Here is a 25,569-nt window from a genome sequence, read left to right on the forward strand (position 1 = left end):
TATAAGTTTAATAGTTAAGGACTAGTCAGGGTTGCCGGCGAGCATCTGTCATAAATGGCCTCCTGCCGCCCTTCAGGTTCTTGTGTCCACTCGTGCTGTATTCAAACAATTTCTAGGCCTGCCCTCCATCAGCACTTGTTGCTTTAACTCCTTTGGGTGAGGCTGTCTCTAAAGTCTATTCTTTAGTTTTGTGCAGTGAGTTAGGAAACTTGATTGAAGGTGTTAGCATCATGTCTAAAATAAATGTGAATAGATTCTAGGTAGAGGTGTATTCTTTACTGTCTTTGGCTTTCTCTCTCTTTACCCTCCTAATCCCTTCTCTCTGTTTTGGTATATGCATTTATATAATTTTTTTAAAAACTCATTTCCACTCTTTACTTATATTTGGTGTTGCAGGTCAATAACTTGGACGAGTATTACGAATTAACTTGGATAAATGATACTTTCCTTTTGAGAATCTCAGGAATTTCCCCCCTCTGTTTCTGCTTTAAGAAAGAGATAGAAATGGAGAAAGAATTGGACTTGGAATTCAAATTATTATTTTGTTTTCTTAGCTATTTCTTTATAAGCTTATTTCAAATAGCATCGTCTGAGGTGTACTTTTATTGAGGTACATATTTTGAAAACTTAATTATTGAGTCATGTCTGGCACATATGTGCTGAATAAATACATTAAGTGAATGAATAAAAGGTTGAACTATATTTATTTGGCCTTATTATTTTCTAGTTAATCAGGAACAGTACAGGAGACTGGTATCAGTTACAAAATGTCCAAGAGGAGATAAGACAAGAACCCAGTTTTCCTGCCATTTTAGCACTTGTTTTAAATAAAAAGTTTAAGTTTGATTCTTAGATAAGTAGCCAAGGGAGGAACATCCTTAGTCACTATTATAGTTCCATATTTAGAAGGCATTATTCTCTTTATAGTTAGTATTCTATACAAATGGGTAATGTGCATATATTGATTTGTTGTATAGAAATAAAAGTTTTTTTAAATACAGTCTTAAAAAATGTCTTCATGTTTGTAGAAGTTCAGTAAATTAAACACACAACACTGTTACTGAATCTGTGGTGCTCCCCTTCCCACAGAAGCTATTTCTTTTCTTTTTAAAAATTATAGTGTTGCTTTATTTTATATTGTTCTTCGTATAACTTCTATCCTTAAGACACATAAAATTTTGGAAATCATCATTTTCCCTCACCAGCGTTGCAGAAATTTTCACCCAATCTCCACTCTGGTGACTATGTTCAGATAATAAAACAGTGGAGCCTATTTTAAGTGGATTTAATAAGTATCATTGTGATCTGTGCCCAGCAGGTATTTTTTTAAATGTATAAGTTATGTTTTTATATAGCCAGCTTTTAGGAGACTTTTAATATTTCATGTGAGGAAAAAGAAAAAGAAAAGAAACAAATTAGATGGCTGGATGTTATTTGGTAAAGCATACTTTTGTAAATTTACAGTGTGATTATTTATAAATCTGGCCCTTATTGATGGGTCTGTTAATATTTAAAGAACACTAGAAAAGGAAATTGACTTTTTCTTTAAGAAGGAATTTTGTTTTATTTAGTTCATCAATTTATATACTTAAATATAGATATATAAATAAATATGTGTATGTTTGAGTGTGTATATCCACAAACATAACATACACACTGTAAGACTGATTCAGTTTTTATGACCTCTTTTGAAAAGTTGATCTAGTGGTTGGTTTAAAAAATATGTATATCTTTTTAACAAGAAGAATTGATAGTATGTTCTTGATTTAAGCCACTGGAAAATTACTACCGGTATTCCCTAATTAGAACTGGATTTAGGACTCAGGAAGCAGGTTTTAGATGAGAGGTAGTGAGGTATCTGAAATCATGTGGTTTGACCCATTCATATGGAGCAAGGAATTCAGGACCATAGAAGTCAGGGCTTATTCCTGGCTCGACCCACCTTGTGCTGGTGGCTTTGGGTGAACCATTTCATCTTTTTTCTATAAAACAGAGGTGATTATTCCTGTCCTTACCCCCAGTGTTGTAGTGGACACCTGGAAATATTTGGGGGGTGTTTTTGTTTGTCATAATCACTGGGAGCTACTTACCTGTGGGACCAGAGGAAACCAGGGATGCCAGCTGCCCTGCAGTGTGAGGAACAGTCACACAGGATGAAGAATTGTCCTGTTTAAACCCAGAAACACCCTCTTGAGAAACACTGACAGGACCCTGGTGAGAATCGCACGCACGCAGAGGAGGTAACGTGCTCCACCGACGGAAGATAGCATCCTTCTTTCCTGCTTGCTTGATAAATGTTTCCTTTTCCCAGAGGGCATGTTGAGATATGACATATTCTTCTAATTTATTTATTAATATTTAATATTTATCATATTCCTCTTTAAGAGAAATTTGAGTTTTATGGTCCTTTTAAGGACAGTGTTGACCATTTTCTCTTAATATTACTTGACTATCGTTATTTTTGTTTATTTTTGGCTGTACGAGTATTTCCAGAAGAGTATAAAGTATATTAGACATATCAAATGTGATATATGACACTTCTGATGGACAGCACTTTACAAAACTGTATCCTATGTCGAGACCAATTATGAAAACCTTTCCCTTTTTCGCTGGGTCCCAATGGATCTTGTGGAGGAGGACTGAATTGCACTGTTTGGCTTCTCTTCTTCCCTGACCTCTGTTTCCTATAAATAGTTTCCTTCCTTCATCTCTGTCTCTCTGGCTAAGAATATGAAGTGTTTTGGGGGGAGCTTCTTCTATGGCAGTTACAGCTTTCAAGATTCTACAGAAACTAAATGCGACAGAAAAAAAAGGCTTTGGCTACATTTATGATCTCTTTAAGTTGTTGATATGCTCTGAACTTTGAAGGAGGTTATATTTAGGTCGTTTAGATAAAGAACTTGGAAGGAATATACATATCAATTTTTATTTTTAAAAAATCGCTAGCCCATTAGTAGTTTATTTCTTTCGTTACTTAGAAGTTAGGGTCATACATATGTGTTATTGAGGCTAAGCATAGTCTTTTCCATTTTTAAAAGCTTTATTTTGTGTAACATGATTTAAGAGTTTAAGTGAAAACTATTGATAGTTTTGAAGTGATTTACCATTGGAAGTACTCTCAAATTCCTGGAGAAATATTTCAGTGAAAAGAGGTTCAATAAAGTGTTTTCTTCTTATATAATGACATTGTCCGTCTGTTTTATTTTTTTAACAGAGACAAAGCACGGAGGACACAAGAATGGGAGGAAAGGAGGACTTTCTGGAAGTTCGTTTTTCACGTGGTTTATGGTCATTGCATTGCTCGGAGTCTGGACATCGGTAGCTGTGGTCTGGTTTGATCTTGTTGATTACGAGGAAGTGCTAGGTAACGATTTTCATATTGTTTCTTATTTGTACTGTCAATTCTGTAGCCTCTCAGTGGTTCTCAGTAGGGAAGGAACAAAAGGGGATGTTATCAGGGTTACCTTGCTGTGGTACTTTCAACTTCTTTGAACATGATCTGTCATAGAAAAACATAGGCTTTATATTGTCTATATATCACACCAAAAAGTTTTAACAGTATGTACTCTCGCGACATGCAGTACTCTATAATTTCTATTTCTGTTTTGTTGTATCATGAATTTTTAAAATACTGGTCTGGAGCCACTGAATTTATTTAAGGACCCATGAATGGATCATAAACATAATTTGCAAGACCCTGCCTTAAAGAGAGCATTTCGAAGCACACGCCTCTGTGTCCTTGTTGGAACTGTTGTGTGTGGATGTGAGTGTGTGTGTGCGTGCATGTGCATGTGTAGGTGTGGCCTGTAGGATGTTCTGAGGAAGTTGCTGTGTTACTTCTGATAGTTGTCTTCCTTTCCTCTCCATTTCCTTTTCTCTCCCCATAATCACTGCAATTTTTCACAGTTTTTTACATTAATGATTCTTTATAATTTTTGGAGTCATACTTTTTTTTTTGTTTCGCCTGACCAAGTCTCTTTTTGTAATTGAGATAAAATTCAATATTGTAAATATGTAAAAATGTACAGTTCACTGTTTTTTAACATATAATTTTGTGCTGTCATCATTATTAATTTCAGAATATTTCCATCCCCCTCTTCTTCTTGTCTCCTGGCAAGCACTAATACACTCGGAGTATTTGCCTGTTCCGGACATTTCATATAAATGGAATCATACAATACGTGGCCCTTTGTGTCTGTTGCTTTGCACTTAGTGTAATGTTTTCAAGGTTTGGTACTTACTCCATTTTATGGATGAGTTATGTTCCATCGTATGGATTCACCACATTTTGCTCATCCATTCATCATTGATGGACATAGGGGTTATTTCCACTTTTTGGCTGTTGTGAGTAAATGGCCAGTGAAAGATGTGGACCTTTTCACTGAAAAAAATGCACACTTTTCTCTGTATGTACAGTGTTGCAGAGAAAATCCCCTCCCTGCCGTAGACCGTTCTGCACTTTTGCTTTACTTATTAGAGTATAGCCAGCCATCTTTCTGGGGGGAAACGCAAAGAATAACAAAACACACATGTAATCTGCCTTTTGTTAAAGCTTCTTATTTTTATTATTGTACTTCGAGGAAAGTGTCTCCGAGTAGATTGATAAGAGTGATAGAGGAAGAATTTTAGTTTGGAGATGAACTTCTGAGTAGATCTGTGCTTTTGTTAACTTATGTTGATGATGTTGTGAAGCAAAGTCTATTAGACAAAAGAAGAGATTTAAAAGATGTGTACATTTAAGCTCAAGTAACAATTTTCGTGTTTTTGTATGCATGCAGCCAAAGCAAAGGACTTCCGTTATAACTTATCAGAGGTTCTTCAAGGTAGGCTATGGGAGATGCATTTTAAGTCTACTTGTGTTAGTCTCTAAAACCTCATCCTTGGGCTACTATTTTAGTTATCACCTGCATCAGAGAATGTAAGTGGTAGGACCAATTTTCCCTCTTAAATTTGTGAGAAAGTATAGTATTTTCTATCTTTTTTTTTTTTTTTGCGGTACGCGGGCCTCTCACTGTTGTGACCTCTCCCGCTGCGGAGCACAGGCTCCGGACGCGCAGGCTCAGCGGCCATGGCTCACAGGCCCAGCTGCTCCGCGGCATGTGAGATCCTCCCAGACCGGGGCCCGAACCCGCGTCCCCTGCATCGGCAGGCGGACTCTCAACCACTGCGCCACCAGGGAAGCCCTGTATTTTCTATCTTTTTATTGTTATTTGAACTCTGTGCTATACGTAGCCTCAACTGCAGACCAATGCTTTTCACTTATATTTTCTTAGCTATAGAAATGATAACTTCCTTATCTCTACATTATTATTGTTACTGTCATTTTCAATGTGTATGTGCTTTGTCAGTCAGACTTCTACATAGCAGGTTAACAATATTTTCCTAAGTGGAACAAGGGCTCTGGGAGGGTCTAGGTTGGTCATAGCAACTCTACTCCCAAAGCTCTTCCTGCTGTTGTGCAATGTTTTAACTTCCTTTTCTTTTTTTTTAACATCTTTATTGGAGTTAACTTAGTTTTTATTAAAAAATGGTGGCAGTAAGGGGAGAAAGTGGTGGGTGGTGGTGGTGGTGGGATGAACTGGGAGATTGGAATTGACATGTGTACACTAATATGTATGAAATAGATAACTAATAAGAACCTGCTGTATAAAAAAATAAAATTCTAAAATTAAAAAAAAAAATAAGTAAAAATAAAAGCATTGCTTAAACAAACAAACAAACAAAAATGGTGGCAGTGCTGCCAACTGGAGTTTTAGTACTGATTCTGTATTTGTAAATGTGGTTTAAATATTGCTATTTAAAATATTGCTGTTTAAAATGTTAAATTAATAAGTCTCTTCACAGCCCCTGTCCAATGATGAATTATAAACTGTGTTGATTTTAGGATGTTTTTAGGGAACTGAATGTGTTTGACTTATATTTGAAATGCTGAACAGTGCTCTGAGATGATAAAGTTAAAATACACATTTACTATTCTTGAAGGAGGAAGTCTCTGCTAGTATTGTCTTCTCAGCTTGTCTGTTCTAAGCCTTATTTTTTTTCTTAGTAGTAGGTGGCCAGTGCTAATTACATTTTTAAGTAGGATAAGTGTAGTTTCAAAAAGCCAGTTTTACATACTTTATTTCCAGAAGTCTGTTTTTAAAGGTTGATTCATGATGCTTCTGTCATAAATCATTATTATGAAATGTAAAATTAATCATCCTCTTATTTTTAGTACTTATACTCGATGTTAATTATATATGGTCTTTATTTGAGGCTCAGTGGGTGTTCTTTTGTTTTGAATATTAATGGTGTGAGGAACTTCTGTACTTCAGAAACATTAAATTTCATGTAACTGTTAGAAATGGATCTGTATCATTCCTTATATATGCTGAAAATTTTACCTAAAATAGTTTTAGCAGTAAAGTTAAAAAAAACTATTCTGAAATGATTAAATCTCAGGGTATTGTTAAGCCCTTAAAGAAAATATTATCTGAGTTATATTTCTTAGATTTGTTAGGTGACTATTTCCTCAATCTCTAAGTGAACTGCCTTCATTTTTAAGTGAGATTATCGTTAGCACGGCTTTTAAGGATGAAAGGTGCAAAGAGTTGCATTGATTGGTTGCATTAATGGCCGATATGCAGGACTGTAAGAAATAGTAACACCTTATTAAATTTGTTTTTCCTTTTGTTCCCCTATCCGTCTTTCCTTCCCCTCTTGTAGGAAAACTGGGAATCTATGATGCTGATGGTGATGGAGATTTTGATGTAGATGATGCCAAAGTTTTATTAGGCAAGTACACATTTTTTTTTTTTTTTAATTAGTGGTGCTAAAATGTTGGAAGCAAAATAATATCGGGTTGGCCAAATGAACCTTTTGGCTAACCCAATATTTTAGCTTTGGTAATGTTTGTGTCAGTCATTTCCATGTTATGAAAGATATTTTCCCACTTAAATCATTTATTTCATTCTTGTTGGGATGTTGAATGGCTTAATTATTTTTCTATAAACTCTCACATTTCAATTTACTGTTACAAATGGATAAGTATATAGCTCCTGCACAGATATTATAAGTAATATAATTTCATATGTGTTTTTAGATTTAAAGCACTTTATATTCTGAACTTAACATTTGAACATGTAGATAATGTCCTAGTCTGTTTTCACATATGGTAATGGCGACCATTCTTTAGCATCATTTGACATAATTCAGCGTCCATTTGAAAATGTGAATTTCTGAAGGCTTACATAAATTCATTCTGAAATAAAATAGTGGTAGTAAACATCTTCTAATGTCCTATGACTATTTGAGAGGTAACATTAAAATATAAACTAGTAGTCTTTGGCCAGGTTTCTTGATTTTTTTAAGTCTTGGACCCTTCTGTTTTATCACCAGAATTACCCGTCTTTATCATTGAGATTTTTTTTATAATAGATAAAGATGTGATATTCCTTCATTTAATTTTAAAATACTCTCATACTAGAAAGGATGGTGCTAATTTTAATATGCAAATTTTATGTAATCTGGCCTGGTGAGATATGTATTTCTGCTTGTTAAACAGCATACTTTCCTTTGTTTTAGTATGTAGCGTAATATGCATTAAAACATTTTATACTAAAGTCTTTAGAAAAATAACAAATATGGCAAGGTTTACATACTAAGCTTAATAGAATAATGGCACAAATTCTTCCTAGACACACAATTTTGTGTATATTTTATGGATATGAAAAAAATGGGAAGTACATCTGTACTGAAATGTAATAAAACTTCTTAATTTTGACATTGTTTTCTTGTTACTGCTCAGTGAGAACTATATTTGCTACTTAACAGTGAAAGCTTCCTATACCCATGAAATTTCTTTTCCTGTCTTAACTGTAATAGAATTTTCTATATAATTTTGTCGTTATATATCTAAATTTGGGTTTCTATAAATTTGGTAAATTCTCAGAAGACTATAATCCTAGGCATGCGTAAGAAAGAAGATTATATAGACCTTATTTCAGAATGATGCTAATTTGCTTGCCTATAAATGGTTTTTTACTTCATTTTGTTACTTTTCTTTAAATGACAGATTCTGAGTAGCAAAGCTTTTTATTTAAAAAATCACTTCATGTGAGCCGTTTCCTCATTTTTAGAAATAATATTACTTATCTACTGTATTTTGTTGATTTTTTTAAAGGGGGGAGGTGCTTAAAATCAGCTATCTGGTCTGTCAGGAAATGTCATCTATTAAAAATTAAAACATGTTATTTCTTCTACAGCACACATTGATTTCTATTGCAAACTTACATTAATAACTTGATTTTTAGTATTTTGGATTTCAAAAATTTATTCCCCTTAATATTTTTAAGCAACCGTTAAGAGTTTAATTAATTGTAATTTCGAACATTGCCATTTGTGGGTAGCCACATATGTGGTATGGGCAAATGGTAACTTGTTCCTTTTTCAAGAATCATATACTTGGAGACAGAGCTCAGTTGGAGAATCTGAGTGTTCATTTGGTAATTTGACTATTAAATGCACAAAGGCTAAGATAAACTATTTTACTGTGTGTATGTACAAATTCACAGTTGGCTTGTGGCTTTGGTAAAGATGAAAAAAACTAATGTAAGCTGTTTGTCCTCCGACCTTATTCTGTAGTGTTTGAATTCTCTGCATGAAATACAACCTTGATGGGAATTGAATTTTATGACTAAGGTTCTTTTCTACTTTGTGAGGTTATTGTAGCCTAGTTGTGCCTGTATTACTGGTGGATGGTTTGCAAGAACCAGGTGAAATTCTGGCCTTGCCTGGGCTCTGTATGTTCAGGGAGAGATTACGGGAGAGCAGATTCAGTGAGTGTGTACCCCAAAGGAGCCAGATCTCTGGGGTACGTTCTCATTGGAGAAGCAGTTCAAAGGTAAGGGCCTTGGATTAAGGCAGAGGGAACCCCTGGGGGGGGAGGGATGAAAGTAGAAAGTCAGAGATTGGGTGAGAGCTTGGCATGGCAGGTGTGGTAATAGTTATGCTGAACTTCCATAGGTTTGGATTTGTCTCATTAGTATTTCTTTCTGGAGTCTTAAATTTGCATATATCTAAATTTGATCAATTTGAAGAAACGTACACATTCATGTTTACATTTCTTTTACATTTCAAAGTTTGCTTTTCTTATGAACTATAGAGAGAATGAAATATGTGAGTAAATCAAGATCAATAGCCATCATTAATTTTGTTACTTCTGGCCATGGCCCTTACAATATACTTTGAAAGATATTCTAAGCCTGGCCTTGTTTACATTCCTTCCTACTTTTGTGGCCAAATCATCTAAAATAAAATGTCTTTGATTTTGGTTTGGATGATTGTAAGCTACATTGTCTCATAATGTATTCTTTGAAAACTTGTTTCTCAAATAAATCAATAGGAAAGAGGGCTAAATTCTGAGTAACATTTTCTTAGAGTAACACCACCTGTGGATTACAGCGTCATCCTTTTGCCCTGTGACTGGCACTTAGCTGGCACCCGCTATGGCCAGAGAACAAAAGGGAAGGCAATCCCTAGAGCCTTGACAAACATTTGTAGACCTGACAGATGCCTGAGGGAGAAGGAGGGAAGGGAGGGCTGGATCTTGCCCAAAGGCAGGCACATGCTGCTCTTTGGTTCAGGCCTTCTCTTAGAGGTTAAGGAATTATAAATCCAGAACATATTTTCTTTTTCTCTTTGGACTAGTACTTTCGCCTTAAGAACCACAAAAATGTTGCACAGTTGGGTAATCAGTTTTGCTCAAATACTTTTGCATATTTGTTGCATACTTCATCCCGTCATGCTGAAGGGTGGTAAAGTTTTATATTTCATATTCAATACTTGGAAGGACTTGTATTGGAAAATGGAGAAAAAGAAAAATGTTTCTTCTAAATATACAGCTGTAGAGTTTTTGGACAAGAAGAAGAAATAGTGTTATTCCCACAGGGGCTTGGGTGGGAATACAGATCTCTGTTCATAGCACTTGTCAACTGTTCAGTTCAGTGAAGAAACATGCTGGGTTGGTCCAAAAGTAATTGAAATACCGACTGAAGTTTGTGGGTCCCCCCCCCAATGCATGAAGAATGGCGCAATGTAGTTCTTCTACGGACTAATGTGGGGAAAATTCACTATAATCTTTAACATTAAACTAGTTGTCTTATTATTATCCCTTACCTGCCAATCTTGATTGCCGGTAGTTATGCTGTGTGGACAAATTCTGTGTTGTCAAAGCCAGAAATACCAGATTAGGTGGTTATAATCCGAAAAGCTCTAAAATCATAGATGTGCATATTTCTTACAGCCTGTTTTTTTTTTTTTTTTCTCCTCAAAATTATGGATCTTACTGTATAGAGCTTGACAGTTCTATTGGTGGACTTTGATACCTACTGGACCCAAGAGACCAGTCTTACCCAAAGCCAGTTCTTCACAGGAAAAAAAACAAATGATAAAAACGATAGATACACTGCTTTCTTTCCCTGTGGGGGTCTGGGATCTTTGCAGTAGAAGCTAACTTCACGAGCTGATAGGGAGAGAACTCTGGAATGTTCCTGTTGCAGGTGACTGGCCTGGATCACATCTCGTATTGGTAGGCTGAGCGAATTGTTATCGATAGCTGACTCTTATTATTGGTCAGAACGACAGGACCACAAGTCAGTAACCAGAGCATTGTAAAGCTAACATTCTCTAGTTTTAAAACCTAAGTTGTTTATCTGGTGTAATTTGAGCACGTTGGTGCACATCTGTGGAGGCCGACCAGCTGCCCTGCTAGTCATGTTAATTCCAGAGTTTCCTAAACTAACTCCAGCTCCTAAGGGGAAAAGTTTGAGGAAATGAACATTTCTATTTTCAGTGAATATTTATTGATATACGTAAATGTTTGTATAATCAACTCTCGATAATATCTGGGTGCTACACGAGCAAATGTGGGGCCTGTCGGAAGTGTTTTTTATCCTCCTACTACTGTTACTCTCTGTTCCCGTTGAAGTTGGTCAGTCTATTTTGGCTGACACAATTTTGTGGGGTTTTTGGCTCTCCACTCTCTGATGAGAGAAAGGCAAACCCGGCTAGGGGCTGGTAGGAAGGGCGAGGATTGGTCAGATTGCTTTTCCGTTAGTCCATATGATGGAGAGTTGATTGTAAGGCGTGCATCTTAACCGATCTCTTTATTTCCCAAAGTATCTTTTCTGTAAACTTCCTTGACCATGACGCACATCCTTTCTGAGATCACTCCTCCTCAACTTCTCTTTTCCGCCTAACTGCTCTCCTTATTTTCTCTTTCTCTCTTCCTTTATTCTTATGTAGGCCTGACCAAAGATGGCAGTAATGAAAATATTGATTCTCTTGAGGAAGTCCTTAATGTTTTAGCAGAGGAAAGTTCAGATTGGTTTTATGGTTTCCTCTCATTTCTCTATGATATAATGACTCCTTTTGAAATGCTAGAAGAAGAAGAAGAAGAAGAAGAAAGCGAGACCACAGATGGTGTTGATGGTACGTCACAGAATGAAGGGGTTCAGGGAAAGACTTGCGTCATCTTGGATTTACATAACCAGTAACTTTGATGCAGGGACTGAAGTCGCTGGCTTGTGAACCCCCGAAGCAATCTCCTTTTTCTTCCTTTCCTTTGCTCACCCAGGGCTTAACATGCGGTGGGGCAGCTGTGATCGGACAGTACAAGGCAACTATGTGATCTTTTCCCCAGTACAGCGCCTAGCTAGTCCCTTGCTTGGCTTTCCCACTTGAGGAAAGCGGTACCCCTCATTCTCCTACTGGTCCACAAAGTGCATTGAGAATGATGTTCTTGGTAGTATAATTGGTTTCTGTATCGTTTTTGTTTCAACTCATGTACTAAATTCAGAAACTTAATAGCAAATTGTTTTGTGATTAACCCTTGCTGCTTGTCCTTCTAACATGCTATTCATTAAGATGATTAGAGTGGAATTAATTATAAAAATATCTCTAGCATGATTCATAAATTCAGTGCTTCTCTGTTGATCTTTAACATGACTGATGTGTAAAATGATGGTTCTTTAAAAGGCTGATTTTTTTAAAAAAATTGTAATTTGTTTAGGTTGATTTGTCAGACAGGTTAATACAAATTGCAGTGTAAAATTCTGTATTAATGGTGCTTTTAAAATACTTTGAAAATAACCTCATGTTTTTGCCTTAGGGTAGTTCGGTTACTGTATTCAGATAGTAGTGTGTCTGAATCTTTCTGTCTGTGAAAGCAAAATTTATTTTTAATTTCATTTCCAAATAGACATCCAGAGAAAGTAATTTGTATTTTTTTTTAAGGAGGCATATTACACAGGAAGGAAAATGTGACTATGTTATCTTAAATAATGTTGTACATATTAAAATTATTCATCCTAAATAACGGTCTTTTTCCATTTTTTTCCTGTATTACCTTATTAATTGGTCATCAACTTTGGCTTAGGTATAATATGATTTTTATATTTGTAAATTAAATTTATTAAAGTGGTAATTCTTTTTAGGAGAATCAATTTTTGCTGTTAGAAAACCTTAAAAGCACCTTCGAATCAATTCATTTAAAATGAGTTTGCTTCAGTGAGAGCGAAAACAACTGTATTAGACATATGTGACATGCATTTCTTAAAATGAGATTTCACTCATTTCCCACCTCAGACAAAGCTCTTACAGCTTAAGAGCAATAAGATCCAAGACCTTTGATTTCTTTCACCCTTTTTGGGAGTGGTGTTTTATGTTTTTACATCTCTTTGAGCCCCCCCTGTGAAACTGAGCTTAGCTTTGGTTCTTTATAGAGCTTAAAATTGGAAAATATTTGCATTTTTTAACATTTTATTTAGCTATGATAATTTCTACTTTTCAAATATTTATTCTTATTTTTTCCCATTTAATCAAGTTGCTTTCAGAAAGTAGATTATTCACCCATTTTTTTCAGAAGGGAATATGACACGTTTAGTTTCTTTTTTAGAGCTCGCTCTTGCAGGCTATCCAAATGAGAGCCTGAAAGTAAAAGTCTCGAATCAGAACCCTGGAAGCACATCAACTTCCCCCTTGACTCAGCATTTACATGTGTCGGGAAAACTGTCCAATTTGCTAGTCTTATTTTTAAAAAGCATTATTCAGTAGCTACTTTTGGAAATAGATACATGTGTTGTACATTGGACAGTGATCTCCCAACGCTTAAATAACTACTGTAACCCTAGTTTGTCTTTTCCTGATTATTCAGAGACTGTGTTTCATTCTGTCAATGTTTCTAACAGTCAAAAGCTTCTGATTTTGGAATGTTAATATTTTGGAACAAATGAGTATGATTTAATAATGTTCTTTCTGAAAGCTTATGCAGTCTTTGCCTGTATTTATCATGTCTTCCACTTTGAATTTGAGTACTGTGACATATCAGAGTTCATTAGGCTTAAATTCAAAAGCAGTCTTAGGCCTCACTTAGAGAAATTCTCTTAGACAAATGTCTGAGATTTGTTTTTTAAGTCAGTCTTGTTTCTTCATGCTTCATTGTTACTAACGCTAGAAGATGTTTGATCGGTTTATGAGAAGTAAATAATGAAATTTGTGTGTTAAAAATGTTTGGAATCATTAATTTCTCATCAGGCTCTGCTTTTTTTGTCATGCTACTAATGCATATTTTATGTACAGAAATTAATTATGCTGTATTCTTGTAAGCGAAAAATAAGGATGTGAGATTATAATTTGCCATTTCTTCGGTCTCCCTTCTGATCAGCCCTTCTGAAAAGCCTCTGATGAAGGTAAAATCCAGGTAGCCAGTGAACCCCTGACTTCTGTGACTGCCTTCAACTTGTGCCTAAGGCTTACTTTGGTGGGAAAATAAAGTTATTTGCAAAACTGGTATAGAGTGCTTTGAAGCTGAACAAAGTTGCTTTGCTTACATTTTATTTATTATGTATAAGTCTTAATCTTCTAAGGCTTTATTGTGTAATTTTCTGTTCGATCATAGAAATATTTTCCTAGCTTGTGTCTTTTAAGCTTGGGAACTTGGTTAAAAAGGCAGAAATGTAATCTGTATGTTTGAATGTTTATTTACGGTGAATTTTACATTGTACTGTATTTACTCTGCACTTCCAGTTTGGAACAACCAAAAGCACGTTGAGGAATGTGCCCTGAGTTCAGACGGCCTTGTCTCCTCCGAGCTGCCCTTCCTCAGACCAAACTGCTGTTTGTCCAATTGAAAAGGCGCCGGGTTCTCAGGAATTTGGTACCAAAACAAGGAAGTGGCACTCAGGGGACTTCTTTCCTGCCCTTTAGTTTCTTTCAGCTCTTATTTCCCCTGGGTTGCGAGGGGTGAGGTGTAAGTCACTTGGAGAGGTGTCTTCTGGGTGCTGATCTTATTCAATCCCTGAGGCCCAGCTGCCGGCTCACTGCGTCATGCAGATGCCTCGGACATAATGTGCTGGGTGATACCCTGCTTTTTCACCTTGTACTTGATTCTTTTATTCTAGAAATTACCTCCCTGTCTTATAGAGCTGTATCCAGACGTGTAAGAAAAACTGTTTTCTCTGCTTGAATTCTGGTTTGTTTTCATTTACAGTTAGCTAGACGGGGCAAAATGTTTCCTCGTTTGGCCTGATGTTTATAACTTTGGAGCGTTAGTAAAGGCAGGTAGAAGTATAGACAGTTATGAATTGGAACACCTGGCAGTTATACCTTTGGGGGCTTGATACTTAGCAACCCTTTCGAAATCAGATTCTGGTCTATAAAACAAGCAAAACGTTTTCTGTGTTTTGAGCTGTGGAAATTTCTTTGATCACCATGCATATTGGGAGCACTTTTATAAAACCCAGTGATGCAGACTTTATCATCACAAGTCGACTGATGGAACACCGCTGAATTCTCTGCCTGTTATGTGTTGCGATAACTCTGTAATACACAGGAGTAGATATTAACTAAATTGTGAACTGTCTGAAGTTGGGAGTCAGGTTAGGCTGCATTTGAATCCCTCTTCAAAGCTGAGCCCAACATAGGGTATTTATTAAATATTTGCAGGGGCTAGTGCTGGTGAGTGAGAACGTCAGGTATTACCCATTGCATGATAAAACGCCGATTTTTTTAAAAACAGCTTAAATAAGTGAAAAAAAATTATTGGATGTATTTTGTTTTCCAAGAGAAATGACACTTTGAAGTTCAGACAATAAACTGACCTATGCTAGCTGAGGTCTTCACGTGATCTTTCTGCTCTCTCATTGGTATTTGTGTCTGGATTGTATCTTTAGTCAAGCTCTCAGTCTCTGGATGTAATCCCTTCTTAAACTTTGAGTCTTTCAGTCCTCTGATGTTCTGATCTTCCCTCATCCCAGAGGGTTGGAAGGTTTGTAGCTTCCTTTTTTCAAAAACGTCTGTGATGATATTGTTACGCCATCTATTTAAAAATAAAAAGGAAGATGGTGTAGTGTCTTGACTTGCATTTTGCCAAGACTAGACTTACGTTCTAGAGCAAGTCTGCCTAGCTCACAGAATCTTCTCTTAGGCGTTCAGGGCCTCATCCGTAGTCAATGTTGAAATAAATTATGATGCCTCGTACGGGCAGGAGGCGGCTTCGAAACAGGCTCAGAGTGACTCATCGGTCTCACCAGGGATGGGGGGGGCGACTAGGATGACCTCAGTATGACATGATACTCAGCCGACCAGTTCTGTGACCAACTTCCTGGAAGCCTGAAGCAGCTGTAGTACTTGGGTTTCTGTAATGGAGCCAGTCTTCTAAAATTGTGGTGAAACCGCAGGTCCAACCGAGATTCAGCGTTTTAATTACACACAGAACATTTCACTTTGAAAATGTGTGTGGGCTAGTGGCCCTGAGGCAGTTGCCAAAATAATGTTAATTACCTTTAGGCAACTCCCTCAGGCTCTAAGGGAGGTATATATAAGACCTGCTTTTTCCAAATTTCTGTATAAGGATTACCAAATAGTCAACTTAGCTATTAACAGTAGTCACCTTAAAACCATCAGAATAAACATACGGGGCAAAAAAGAAGTAAACAACATGGTGATTACTTTTTTTTTTTGCCATTCTCTTTGACCGTAGCCACATCCTAATGGCTTGAGTTCCATTATCATTTTTCTACTCTGCACAGCATTTCTTCACTCTGAGAAGTTTTTTGAATCGTTGTTTCCTCTCTCATTGGTCATTTTTTTAGCAGCTGACCTTTGCCCTGTGTATGCACCTCCTGCTTCTGGCCTCCTCCTTTCTCTCTCGCTGACTCAGTTTCTCTACCCTTAGACATGCCTTTGTTTCCTAGCCCTCAAAACCTACGAATGCAGATCAAATTCTTCAAACTCTTATTCCTTTTCTGCCCCCTGAGAATCTTGGGAAACCCCATAGATGATCAGTTTTCTTCTAAGGAGGGAAGAGAAGCCGTGATGAGCAACCCTGGGGTTTTGCTCACCCTTCTTTCTACCTATTTTCTCATTGTAACGTGACCGCCTCTTATACTTGTAAAACTGTATATGGGACATTTACTAACTAACAGAATTCAGTAGTGTCCTCATCCTAACCCTTTGTTCATTCCTTCCTTTCTACAACTGCTACTTTGACTTTTAGAATCCTGCATTTTCTATTCATTCATTCCCTGCATTTTCTTGACTCCCCTCTTTTTTTTGTTACTTACGGGCTCCTGTATTACCTTCTGTTTTCCAAGTGCTGTGCTTTCTTTCATGTTTATACTCTTTCCTTCAGAGACTGAATATGATGATTGTTGTTTAAATTATTAGTTCAGTCTTTGTCATGTCAAAAATATTGAAAAATGATTGAATATATTCTTTAAGTTCAGAAAAGACAGCTTAGGTTGATATTTTGGAATTTTATATAGTACAGTGGCACATTGTTAATTTGTATCACTTTAGGGATTTATACCCTAACTGGAAAAGTTTTAGATCAAGTACTTATTATATTTTCATGTTTCTAATCAACTAATCTGATGTTGATCTAGTATGTTGGCTTATTTATGTTAACTCTAGCCTTTTCATCAATATAGCTCTTTTGACTATATCATAATAGTGGAGGGGTAGGGGGATAGTCTGATTCCCACCATTCTGCTTTTTAAGGGAAAATCCAGGCCTCGCCAGTCAAGAACATGCAGGAATCAGGAGGGGACATTATCATCATCAAAAGTGTATTTTAATGCTTTATGCTAATTTCTTTTGCACATTGGATAATACCCATGGATTTAAAAGTTGTCATTACAAGAATAAGTTTGATATTTTACCTAAATAAACTTCCTTGGGGAGTGGTCCAAGATAGCATTCGGTGTTACAAGGTGGTATGCTGTGTTTGCTAGAGTTTAAGAAAGAATTGGGCTTTGTCTGTGAAAAATAGTTGTTAGACACACACACTGGTTTTGGTTATGTATGCATATTAGGAGTAAAAAAAATCTCATACTGGAAATGGGAGTGTGATTTTGGTTTTGAGAAACATACAGAGGGGGTTCCACAGTTTCCAGCAGGAATATGTGTGAAAGGGCTTAGGGGCTTCCTTGGGACACTTCAGACCTTAGTTGTAGGGTGACAGGTTGTGCATGGTGCTGCCTCCACAAGGGATGAGCAGAAATCACCCTACCTCCTACCCTGGTGTCCCCAGGAAATGGATTGGCAGCCTGGGACGCCACTTTGGGAAGTTTGCTGATACGTGAGTGTAAGATAACATTTATGTGACCGGGAGATAGAATTGGGAACATCAGTTGGTCGGGATGCTAGTTAAGTACAGGCTGGTTGGAAAAAGTGTACGGTGAGGTATATGGTACTGATATTTGTTAGCAGGTTGAAAATAAACACATTATCAGAACTTTGATTTGCCTAGAGAAGAAACAGAAAGCCTTGGCAGGGTTTTTAGATGAAGAGTAAAAAAGTTAGTATGTACCTCCATAATAGTATAATTCTTATTTATGTAATTTTTTATAAAGAAAGTTTGAAACTGTGGGAGAAAAGCTATGATTATTCAGACAGTAAAGAGTAAAATTCTATCAAAATATGCTATCCTTTTTTTGAGTGGCAGTGATGATTGAGTAGGGAAATAAGGTCCCCGGGTCCTTTCACCCCTGGTGCTTGTACTTGATCATCTGTGTCCAAGCAGAAGTCCACTGACATCCAGGTACCACTGAGAGGGAAATGCCATTTCCTGTGGTAATTAGACACATCTCTAAAGCCAACAGTTCTTTCAGACCTAAGGCAGGTTGTGAAGTTGATTAAATCAATGATGTTTTTAAAATGCATTTTTTGGTTATAGGTAGTGAAAGTAAGGTTCTAAAAGGACGTATGAATGATAGATATTTGTATGTTGCAGGAGTGTATTTTTTTAATGGTGAATTTAAGTAAATTTGTTTAATAGTTGCATCAATTTAAACTATTTTATAGATACTTATTTTTTAATTACCTTAATATTTTCTGTTTGTAACATATTTTCATCTTGTAAACACCAACAGAAGGACCTGGTGGGGTAGCCAAGAGAAAAACCAAGGCTAAAGGTATTTTCTGTTTTTCAAATTAGCCTTGAGTGAATCAAGTTTAATGCTTGAAAATGCATGACAGTTGATAGATAATGTTTTGTAGATGCAGCTACTAATGCTAAACATTATTGCTTTTTGGTTTTGGGTGCACCTTTGGTTGTAAGTAGTTTTATCAAGGTTTCATTAAAGAGTTTTCTGCCTCGGGCCTGTGATTTGAAGTAATTTCCTTTTTCAGATTATCAAAACCTCGGAACAGTCTTTAAACTACACATTAAATTTACAGTATACACATCTATCTACCTTCTAAAACCTTTCTTTAGTCTAAATTTTTTAGTTACTGTCGGAAATAAAGATGAGTTCATCAGTGATTGATTTCCTTTTTCCAAAAGCTCTGATGATGCTGTCTTAGAGCACAATAAAAGCTAGTGAGACCAAACTTGTAGTTTTCAGTAAAATGAAAACTTAGATTTCATTATGCCAGTATAGAATTTGAGGTGTTTGATATTTTGATTCATTTAAAATTATTACACCTGTCAACCATTCTGTATAGGCTAACAGCTTATTATTGCAGCCTTATATTATATTCCTTTGGTTTTTCTTGTTCACTTGTAAAGATTTCTGTCCTTTAGGTAGAGGGGCATGGGGAAAGTGCATGCTTTTCTTTATAAACTTGTAATACTCCTTTGTGTTCAAGTGCTTGGCACATTGTATGTAGTTTGATTTTGGTGAAACATGAACAGGTGAGACTTTTACTATGTGATTTACAGGGTTTTGTGATTTGTATTTTAACTTTAAGATTAGGAAATTTTAATGTTTTAACTGATATCCTGCCTGAATAATTCCCGGGAAGAAAAACAGAATTTTTACCATTTTATTCTTATGTAAGTAAATATGAAATAAATGGCCAATAAAGTATAATTTGACTCCTTGATCTAGAGAGGCAAATTCAACATTAAAGATTTAATATTTTAAAAACTGTGTGCAGGGCTTCCCTGGTGGCGCAGTGGTTGAGAGTCCGCCTGCCGATGCAGGGGACGCGGGTTCGCGCCCCGGTCCGGGAAGATCCCACGTGCCGCGGAGCGGCTGGGCCCGTGAGCCGTGGCCGCTGAGCCTGTGCGTCCGGAGCCTGTGCTCCGCAACGGGAGAGGCCACAGCGGTGAGAGGCCCGCGTACCGCAAAAAAACAAACAAACAAAAAAAACAACTGTGTGCAGAGTAAGAGGTGCCAGCATTGCACCAGCACTCTGCTCTTGCAGTGTTGCCTATCTGTGTTACTCTGAACGGCGTTGAAGAAGAATGAGGACTTTGAGGATGGTTGATGATTTATGAATTCTATTCAGTATTTTTACAAGGTTTTAATAGAATTGTCAGGAGGAATCGAATAACATTTTGTACTCTGTGAGTTTTACATGATCCTGATGGGCAGAAACATCTTCCACGTTTTATTATATTAAAGAAATCTTTCTCTTTTTTGTTTCTCCTTAAATGCTACATTATACAGTAAACACCTTGCTTCTCTTATGATTTCTTAATGAGGAATCAAGAAGGTGAAATTCAAAGCTTTTGCTAGCTGCACTGCTCAACTTTATTTCAAGTAGGTTGAAAGCAGCACCCCGCAGTGAGATTTGGAATCACCTGTGTATTCCGTTTAATTGTTCTCTCTTCTGTGAGCATGGACAGCATAGATGTTGGCTTGGAGTGGCTCTACGTAAAATAACGGGAAATATACTTAAAGGAATACTGATTTCACAATGCTGAATAGAAGCAGAAAAGCAGTTCTCCTTGTCATCTTAGACGCTGTAGATAACAAACTTAAAATTTTGTGCTCATATGGAAATTGTATTTCTCTAAGCTAAGAAAATTAAATGGTATTTAACTTTTCATTTGTGCGTTATATTTGTTTCCAAGGAATGCAAGCACAGATATCTTAAGGACATACTTTTTTTGTTAGAGCTAAAGACTTTTAAATTATCTTTGTACGAATACCTGCAAGCTCTGGAAGATTTGTTCCTACGTTGTCAGTGTTCCTTTAATTATGTTGTCATAGCTGTGAGATGTGAGGTGTTAACACTGTGTAAAGTGCTGCCTTTGTGGCTGGACTCATTTTATTAATATTGCATGTTAACCTGGTTTTTGAGGCAAATCTTACTATATTGCCAGCTGGAAAAATGATGGCAAGTTTCTAGCATTTCTTTCATAGCTGATACTTTATAGAGGTTTGCATCGGTTTTTAGCCAATTTAAAACTAGTGGATGAAAGTCACTTTTTGAATGAACATTTCATGTGTGTGGGGAGATAGAAAAAAAGGTAATACTTTTGCGCTAAGTTGCTGTCTGTGAATTAAGAGATGACTTTCAATAAACATTTTTCCCTTTAATTGGAAAACCGGAAAGTTAAAGAACTCACTAAAGAAGAGCTCAAGAAGGAAAAAGAGAAGCTTGAGTCAAGGAAGGAAAGTAAGCATGAAGAGAGAAAAAGGGGCAAGAAAGAAAAAGAGGATGACCGGAAGGAGAAGAAAATTGCGGCTTCACATGTTTCCAGGAAAGAGTCTCCTAGGGTTAAAAAGGACAAAGGAAAGGAGAAAGCGGGACTAGGTAAAGGTACTAAAACCAAGGAAGATAGGAAAAAATCAACAAATATCAAGGATATTTCTGGTAAAGTGGCACCCAAAGACAAAGATGATAGAAAGGAAGGGAGAAGTTCTGCCAAACCGGCACACTTAGCAAAGGGAAGCAACCAGAAGAGAAAGAACTAAAGCTGCAGCAGCGTCCCAGGAAATGGTAATATTCTTCATTGTGATTTGCTGCTGAAGGGCCTAGAAAACTTGGTGTTGCTCTGGTTGGGGAAGATGTGTCATTTAGCCATTGACTGTATTTATTGGTTCTCAGCCAAGTAAATTCTTAGAAATTGAGGCACCTGTCTCATGCTTCGAAATTTTAAAAGATGAAGCTTTAAAAAAACATGTCATAAAAATATGATGTAATAACATCTATTTTTATTAACTTACTGATCGCGTATCAGGTAAATGTATATGTATAATATGAATTGTAATGATTTATTAATACAGAATATTTTCACTGGAGTTCAGCAAGAATGTTAAAATTTTAAATAGTATTTATATGCAGAGTGATTTGTAAGTTTCAGGAATGATAAATACCCAGGTAGGTAGGAGGTTATCTTCTTCTCTGTTAGCTGTTGTTTTTCTTCCCTCCGCCTTCCTGCTTCCCCATTCTTCTTCAACTACCCCTTTCCTTCTCCATTTCCTTTCTCCATCCCCTTTTCCTTCCCCCAGCTCTTCCCAGGGCATCTCCTCAGGCTCTTGTGAAGTTGCCTGCCTGTCTCCCTCCCCAGGCCCAGCCAGCACCCTCCCCCTCCCCCCGCCCCCCTCTCAGGGTCTGCTCCTTCCTCAGGCTCTTCCCCATTCGACTCCTTTTCATCTCTCCTCCTCGGTCTTTTACCATCTCCTTTACCTCCTTTTTCACCCCCCTGTGCTGCCTCACTCCTCACCCCTCCTCACCCCGCCTCTCCCTTTCCAACCATCCGTCCCCCACCTTCTCCTGTTGCCCAGTAAATACTTAGTGTTCACTGTGTTCCGAGAATTCTAGAAACAGTCCTGGATAAAAGAGAGAATTTTATGTAGAAGAACAATTTTAGAATGCTTATTTATGACATCTTGACAGACTCAGACTAGTTATAGAAAGGCTCTAATTATTTCAAATTAGGATATACTTTCATTTTACATCACACAATTTTTCAGTTATATTGGTGGAATGGCATATATTTTTCATATTTGATTGTATCATACTTGTTTACCATTTCTAAGGAGTTGCAAATTTGAGATCAAAATTGAGTTCAGAAAACATTTAATAAAATGAAATTTCTATAAGAAAAACATTTCTACAAATGGTTTGTGCTGTTCTACATGAAGTCTTAATTCTGTAACCGTGACTGCTGGTGAAATTCAGTTACTGAATTTGAGAAGAAAACCTGATTTGTTGTAGCTGAATCATAAGTGCTGCCACAAAATTTTTATTTTATTTTTAAAATAATTCTTCACCTTTTTCTTTGAAGAGCCTTTAAAAACAGAGATTATGGCCCAATTAAAGATATTTCAAATCAGAAATGAGTAAGCGTTAAGTGCAAAATTCTCTAAAAGTATTGTGTTTTTTGTTTTTTTAATGTGCTGGCACCTTTTACTGCTTAAAATCAAACACCTGTACGTTTAGTTGACAAAAATTCCAACAGACATAATAAAATTATCCAGCAAGGGGGCAGGCCTAGAGAATATCTAGTCTAATATCTCTAATCCAATCCTATCATTCTGTTGTCTAAAAACTGAGTCCCAAAGAAATGGTCACATGGGTTAACTTGGGGCTTCATATGTTGATCAGTCCGAATTTTATGATTTTTATAGTTTGATTATAGGAGCACAGTAAACCACAGTGAATTTTATGGCTCATTTGGTGGCAAATACAGGGGCACTGGCTTGAGGTGAATAGATCCCAAGTACAGACCTGTAATCAGCTGTTTCTTCCTAGCTCTCCTGTCAAATCTTGACTCTGCTGATTTCTACCTGACTTTATTCTCTATGGAGGTGCTACCACTTGATGAGGGGGGTGGCCCTCCGGGGGCCCCAGACACATTTTTCTAGTTTAGCCATCCTTGTACAAAGATGCAGTTTTCTGGCCTGGCCCTGGGAGAAAAGTCCTGGGAGATTCTGGCTGTCCTGGTTAGGCCCGGAAGCATCTGTGACCATTCCTGTAGTCGGGGACAGGCTGGCTTCTGTGCACAAGCCAAGAACAACAGCAAGGATTAGCATGGCCAATTAGTACGTGTGCCTTTGTGGTTGATTGATTTCCCAGAATATTTCTCAAGTTTCGTGTACCGGTTAGGGTTGTTCTTGGGGTATATTGATTTATACCCCAGTCTGACATGTTAGACTGCTTGCATCTGAGACAGCAGCAGCCCCGACCACTTCCCTGCATGCATCCCAGCAGCTGGAGTAACCTGGAGGGGTAAGATCAAACTTTTTATTCCTCTGTGTGCCACTGAATTAGTAAATGAAAGATTGAGAAACTAATTTTTAAAATGTCTTAGCTTTTGTGGGCTAAGATTGTGAGAGCCTGTGAAGCATCATACTACGTATAATCCTTCCTGGCCCACATTTTGTTGAGAAAGCAGTTTGTATGTGATTCTTATGAAAAGTGAATCTTTCACTCTCATTCAGAGTGAGAGCCGGGTGTCTGGGACCTTTCTTTCTTTCTTTTTTTTTTTTTTTTTAAAGATTTTTGCTTCTTGATGTGGACCATTTTTAAAGTCTTTATTGAATTTCTTACAATATTGCTTCTGTTACATGTTTTTTTCACTCTCATTCAGAGTGAGAGCCGGACCTCTGGGACCTTTCTTTCTTTCTTTTTTTTAAAGATTTTTTCTTCTTGATGTGGACCATTTTTAAAGTCTTTATTGAATTTCTTACAATATTGCTTCTGTTACATGTTTTGGTTGTTGGCTGCAAGGCATGTGGGATCTTAGCTCCCTGCCTGGGGATTGAACCCGCACCCCCTGCCCTGGAAGGCGAGGTCTTAACCGCTGAGCCACCAGGGAAGCCCATGTTTCTTATCTTTTTAATTGATCCCTTCCTATGGCGGGTAGGGGTTTTGTGTGTTGCTGTTCTATAGAACAATGCTTTGCATTAGTGGGTGCTAAATATTTGTTGAATGAATGAATGTAATATGCAATTAGTACCTTGTAAAATGTTATGTATTTATGGGAAGAAAATCCACTTATTCTTTCCCGTTATGGTCAGGTGTAGTTGGGTAGTGGTCAATGAAGTAAGCTGATACTGGGCTAGAGTAATTGTATCAGGTAATTAAATTTGCTATGAATGGTTGATTTAAAGTGCTCATTTCACTTACTTTTTAGAACTTACTCCATTTTTTAATTACAATTGGAAGAAAATTTATACATTGATTAAATGTAAACTTTTAGAAAAATTTTTCCTAATTTCTCTCATGTGCTCAAAGAACTGAAAACGAGGTATGTTTTCAGGGAACTAGTTGGTTTTCCAAATCATGCAGGAGCTGGCGTGGTTGACGTGCAACGTTCACTCGGCCCTAGATAATCACTGGCAAACAGTTGTGGTCATCCTGCCGTGCTTGCCCGTTTAGGAGTGGAAGTGGGTTCTGGTTCTGACCATTAAAACTGAAAGGGAAGAACGGTGAGAAGTTCCAGGGAAGATTTCCTCAAGCCTAAGAGAAGCAGCACAAGAGGTGGTCCTTTGCTTCTGGACATCATCTTGTCTGAAAGAGGAGCTTGCAGCTGGGAGAGCCCGGATTGCCACCCTGAAGACCGAGGCAGGGCGGAGAGCCAGCCAACCTGCCGTTAAATAATAAACTTCCCTCTTGCTCAAGCCGGTGTGAGTCGGTGTTTTGTTGTTCGCAGCCACCATCAGCATCAGAACCGATACATTCATTTCATAACCTGATTTGGAAGATTTATTTCAGAGCTGTATCCTTGCCATGTGTACCTCATAATAAATCCAGTTTGAAAACATCTCCTTTGCCTTATCTTATTTATTTTTCTTGTTTAATTTTTGTTCACTTTTTGCCTAAAATCTTGTATGAGACATGGATTTACCACTATTTTCTGGGGAATGCTTCGTGGATTCATGGATTAAAGTGGACTTGGGTAACGGAAAAAATTTTGGAAACATCTCACAGTAAAAGCTTCCACATGGGTTATCAAAACAATAAGAATTATTCTAAAATGTGTTTTTGTTAAATATCAGGAAGTTTATAAGGGTCTGGGGAGAGAGATGTGTTAATGTGATCTTCAGCTTCATCGAAGTTTACAAAATAGTTTATTCTTGCACTGATTTCACCTCTGGAAAATAGCTGTGACCAGGTATTATTACAATTCAGCTGCTGCTTTGCACAGAAAAGAAAACTACTCAATATTTTCTCTTGTTATGCGCTTTTGCTTTCTCCTGTTGTTTTCCACGTTTTACAGTGTCAATTTTAGAGACAAATAACTCCCAGCTGATTTAGAGAAAGCTGTTTATTAGGGACATTGTGGGTCTGAATATTGATGTACTAGTTATTTTCAAGCACTTTTAGGTTCAAAATTTTTTTCAAATG

At 37.1% G+C, this 25,569-nt stretch overlaps 1 protein-coding gene across 16 annotated transcripts in view; it reads left to right on the top strand.

Moving 5' to 3' along the window:
* The window catches only part of ASPH (aspartate beta-hydroxylase), a 238,897-nt gene that overhangs the window by 33,127 nt on the left and 180,201 nt on the right, over positions 1 to 25,569 (top strand). For 6 of the 16 annotated variants that reach the window (XM_055091279.1, XM_055091276.1, XM_055091282.1 and 3 more), the window contains exons 2-5: positions 3,215 to 3,364; positions 4,779 to 4,823; positions 6,706 to 6,774; positions 18,411 to 18,452. In XM_055091279.1, the coding sequence (XP_054947254.1) occupies positions 3,215 to 3,364; positions 4,779 to 4,823; positions 6,706 to 6,774; positions 18,411 to 18,452 (306 nt within the window). Of the gene's footprint in view, positions 1 to 3,214; positions 3,365 to 4,778; positions 4,824 to 6,705; positions 6,775 to 11,283; positions 12,306 to 18,410; positions 18,453 to 20,826; positions 23,766 to 25,569 lie in introns of those variants that run through there. The other 10 variants (XM_028500701.2, XM_055091280.1, XM_055091284.1 and 7 more) reach the window with 6 other exon arrangements.

The sequence above is a fragment of the Physeter macrocephalus genome, chromosome 15, assembly GCF_002837175.3.
Source record: "Physeter macrocephalus isolate SW-GA chromosome 15, ASM283717v5, whole genome shotgun sequence".
NCBI classification, from domain to species: domain Eukaryota; kingdom Metazoa; phylum Chordata; class Mammalia; order Artiodactyla; family Physeteridae; genus Physeter; species Physeter macrocephalus.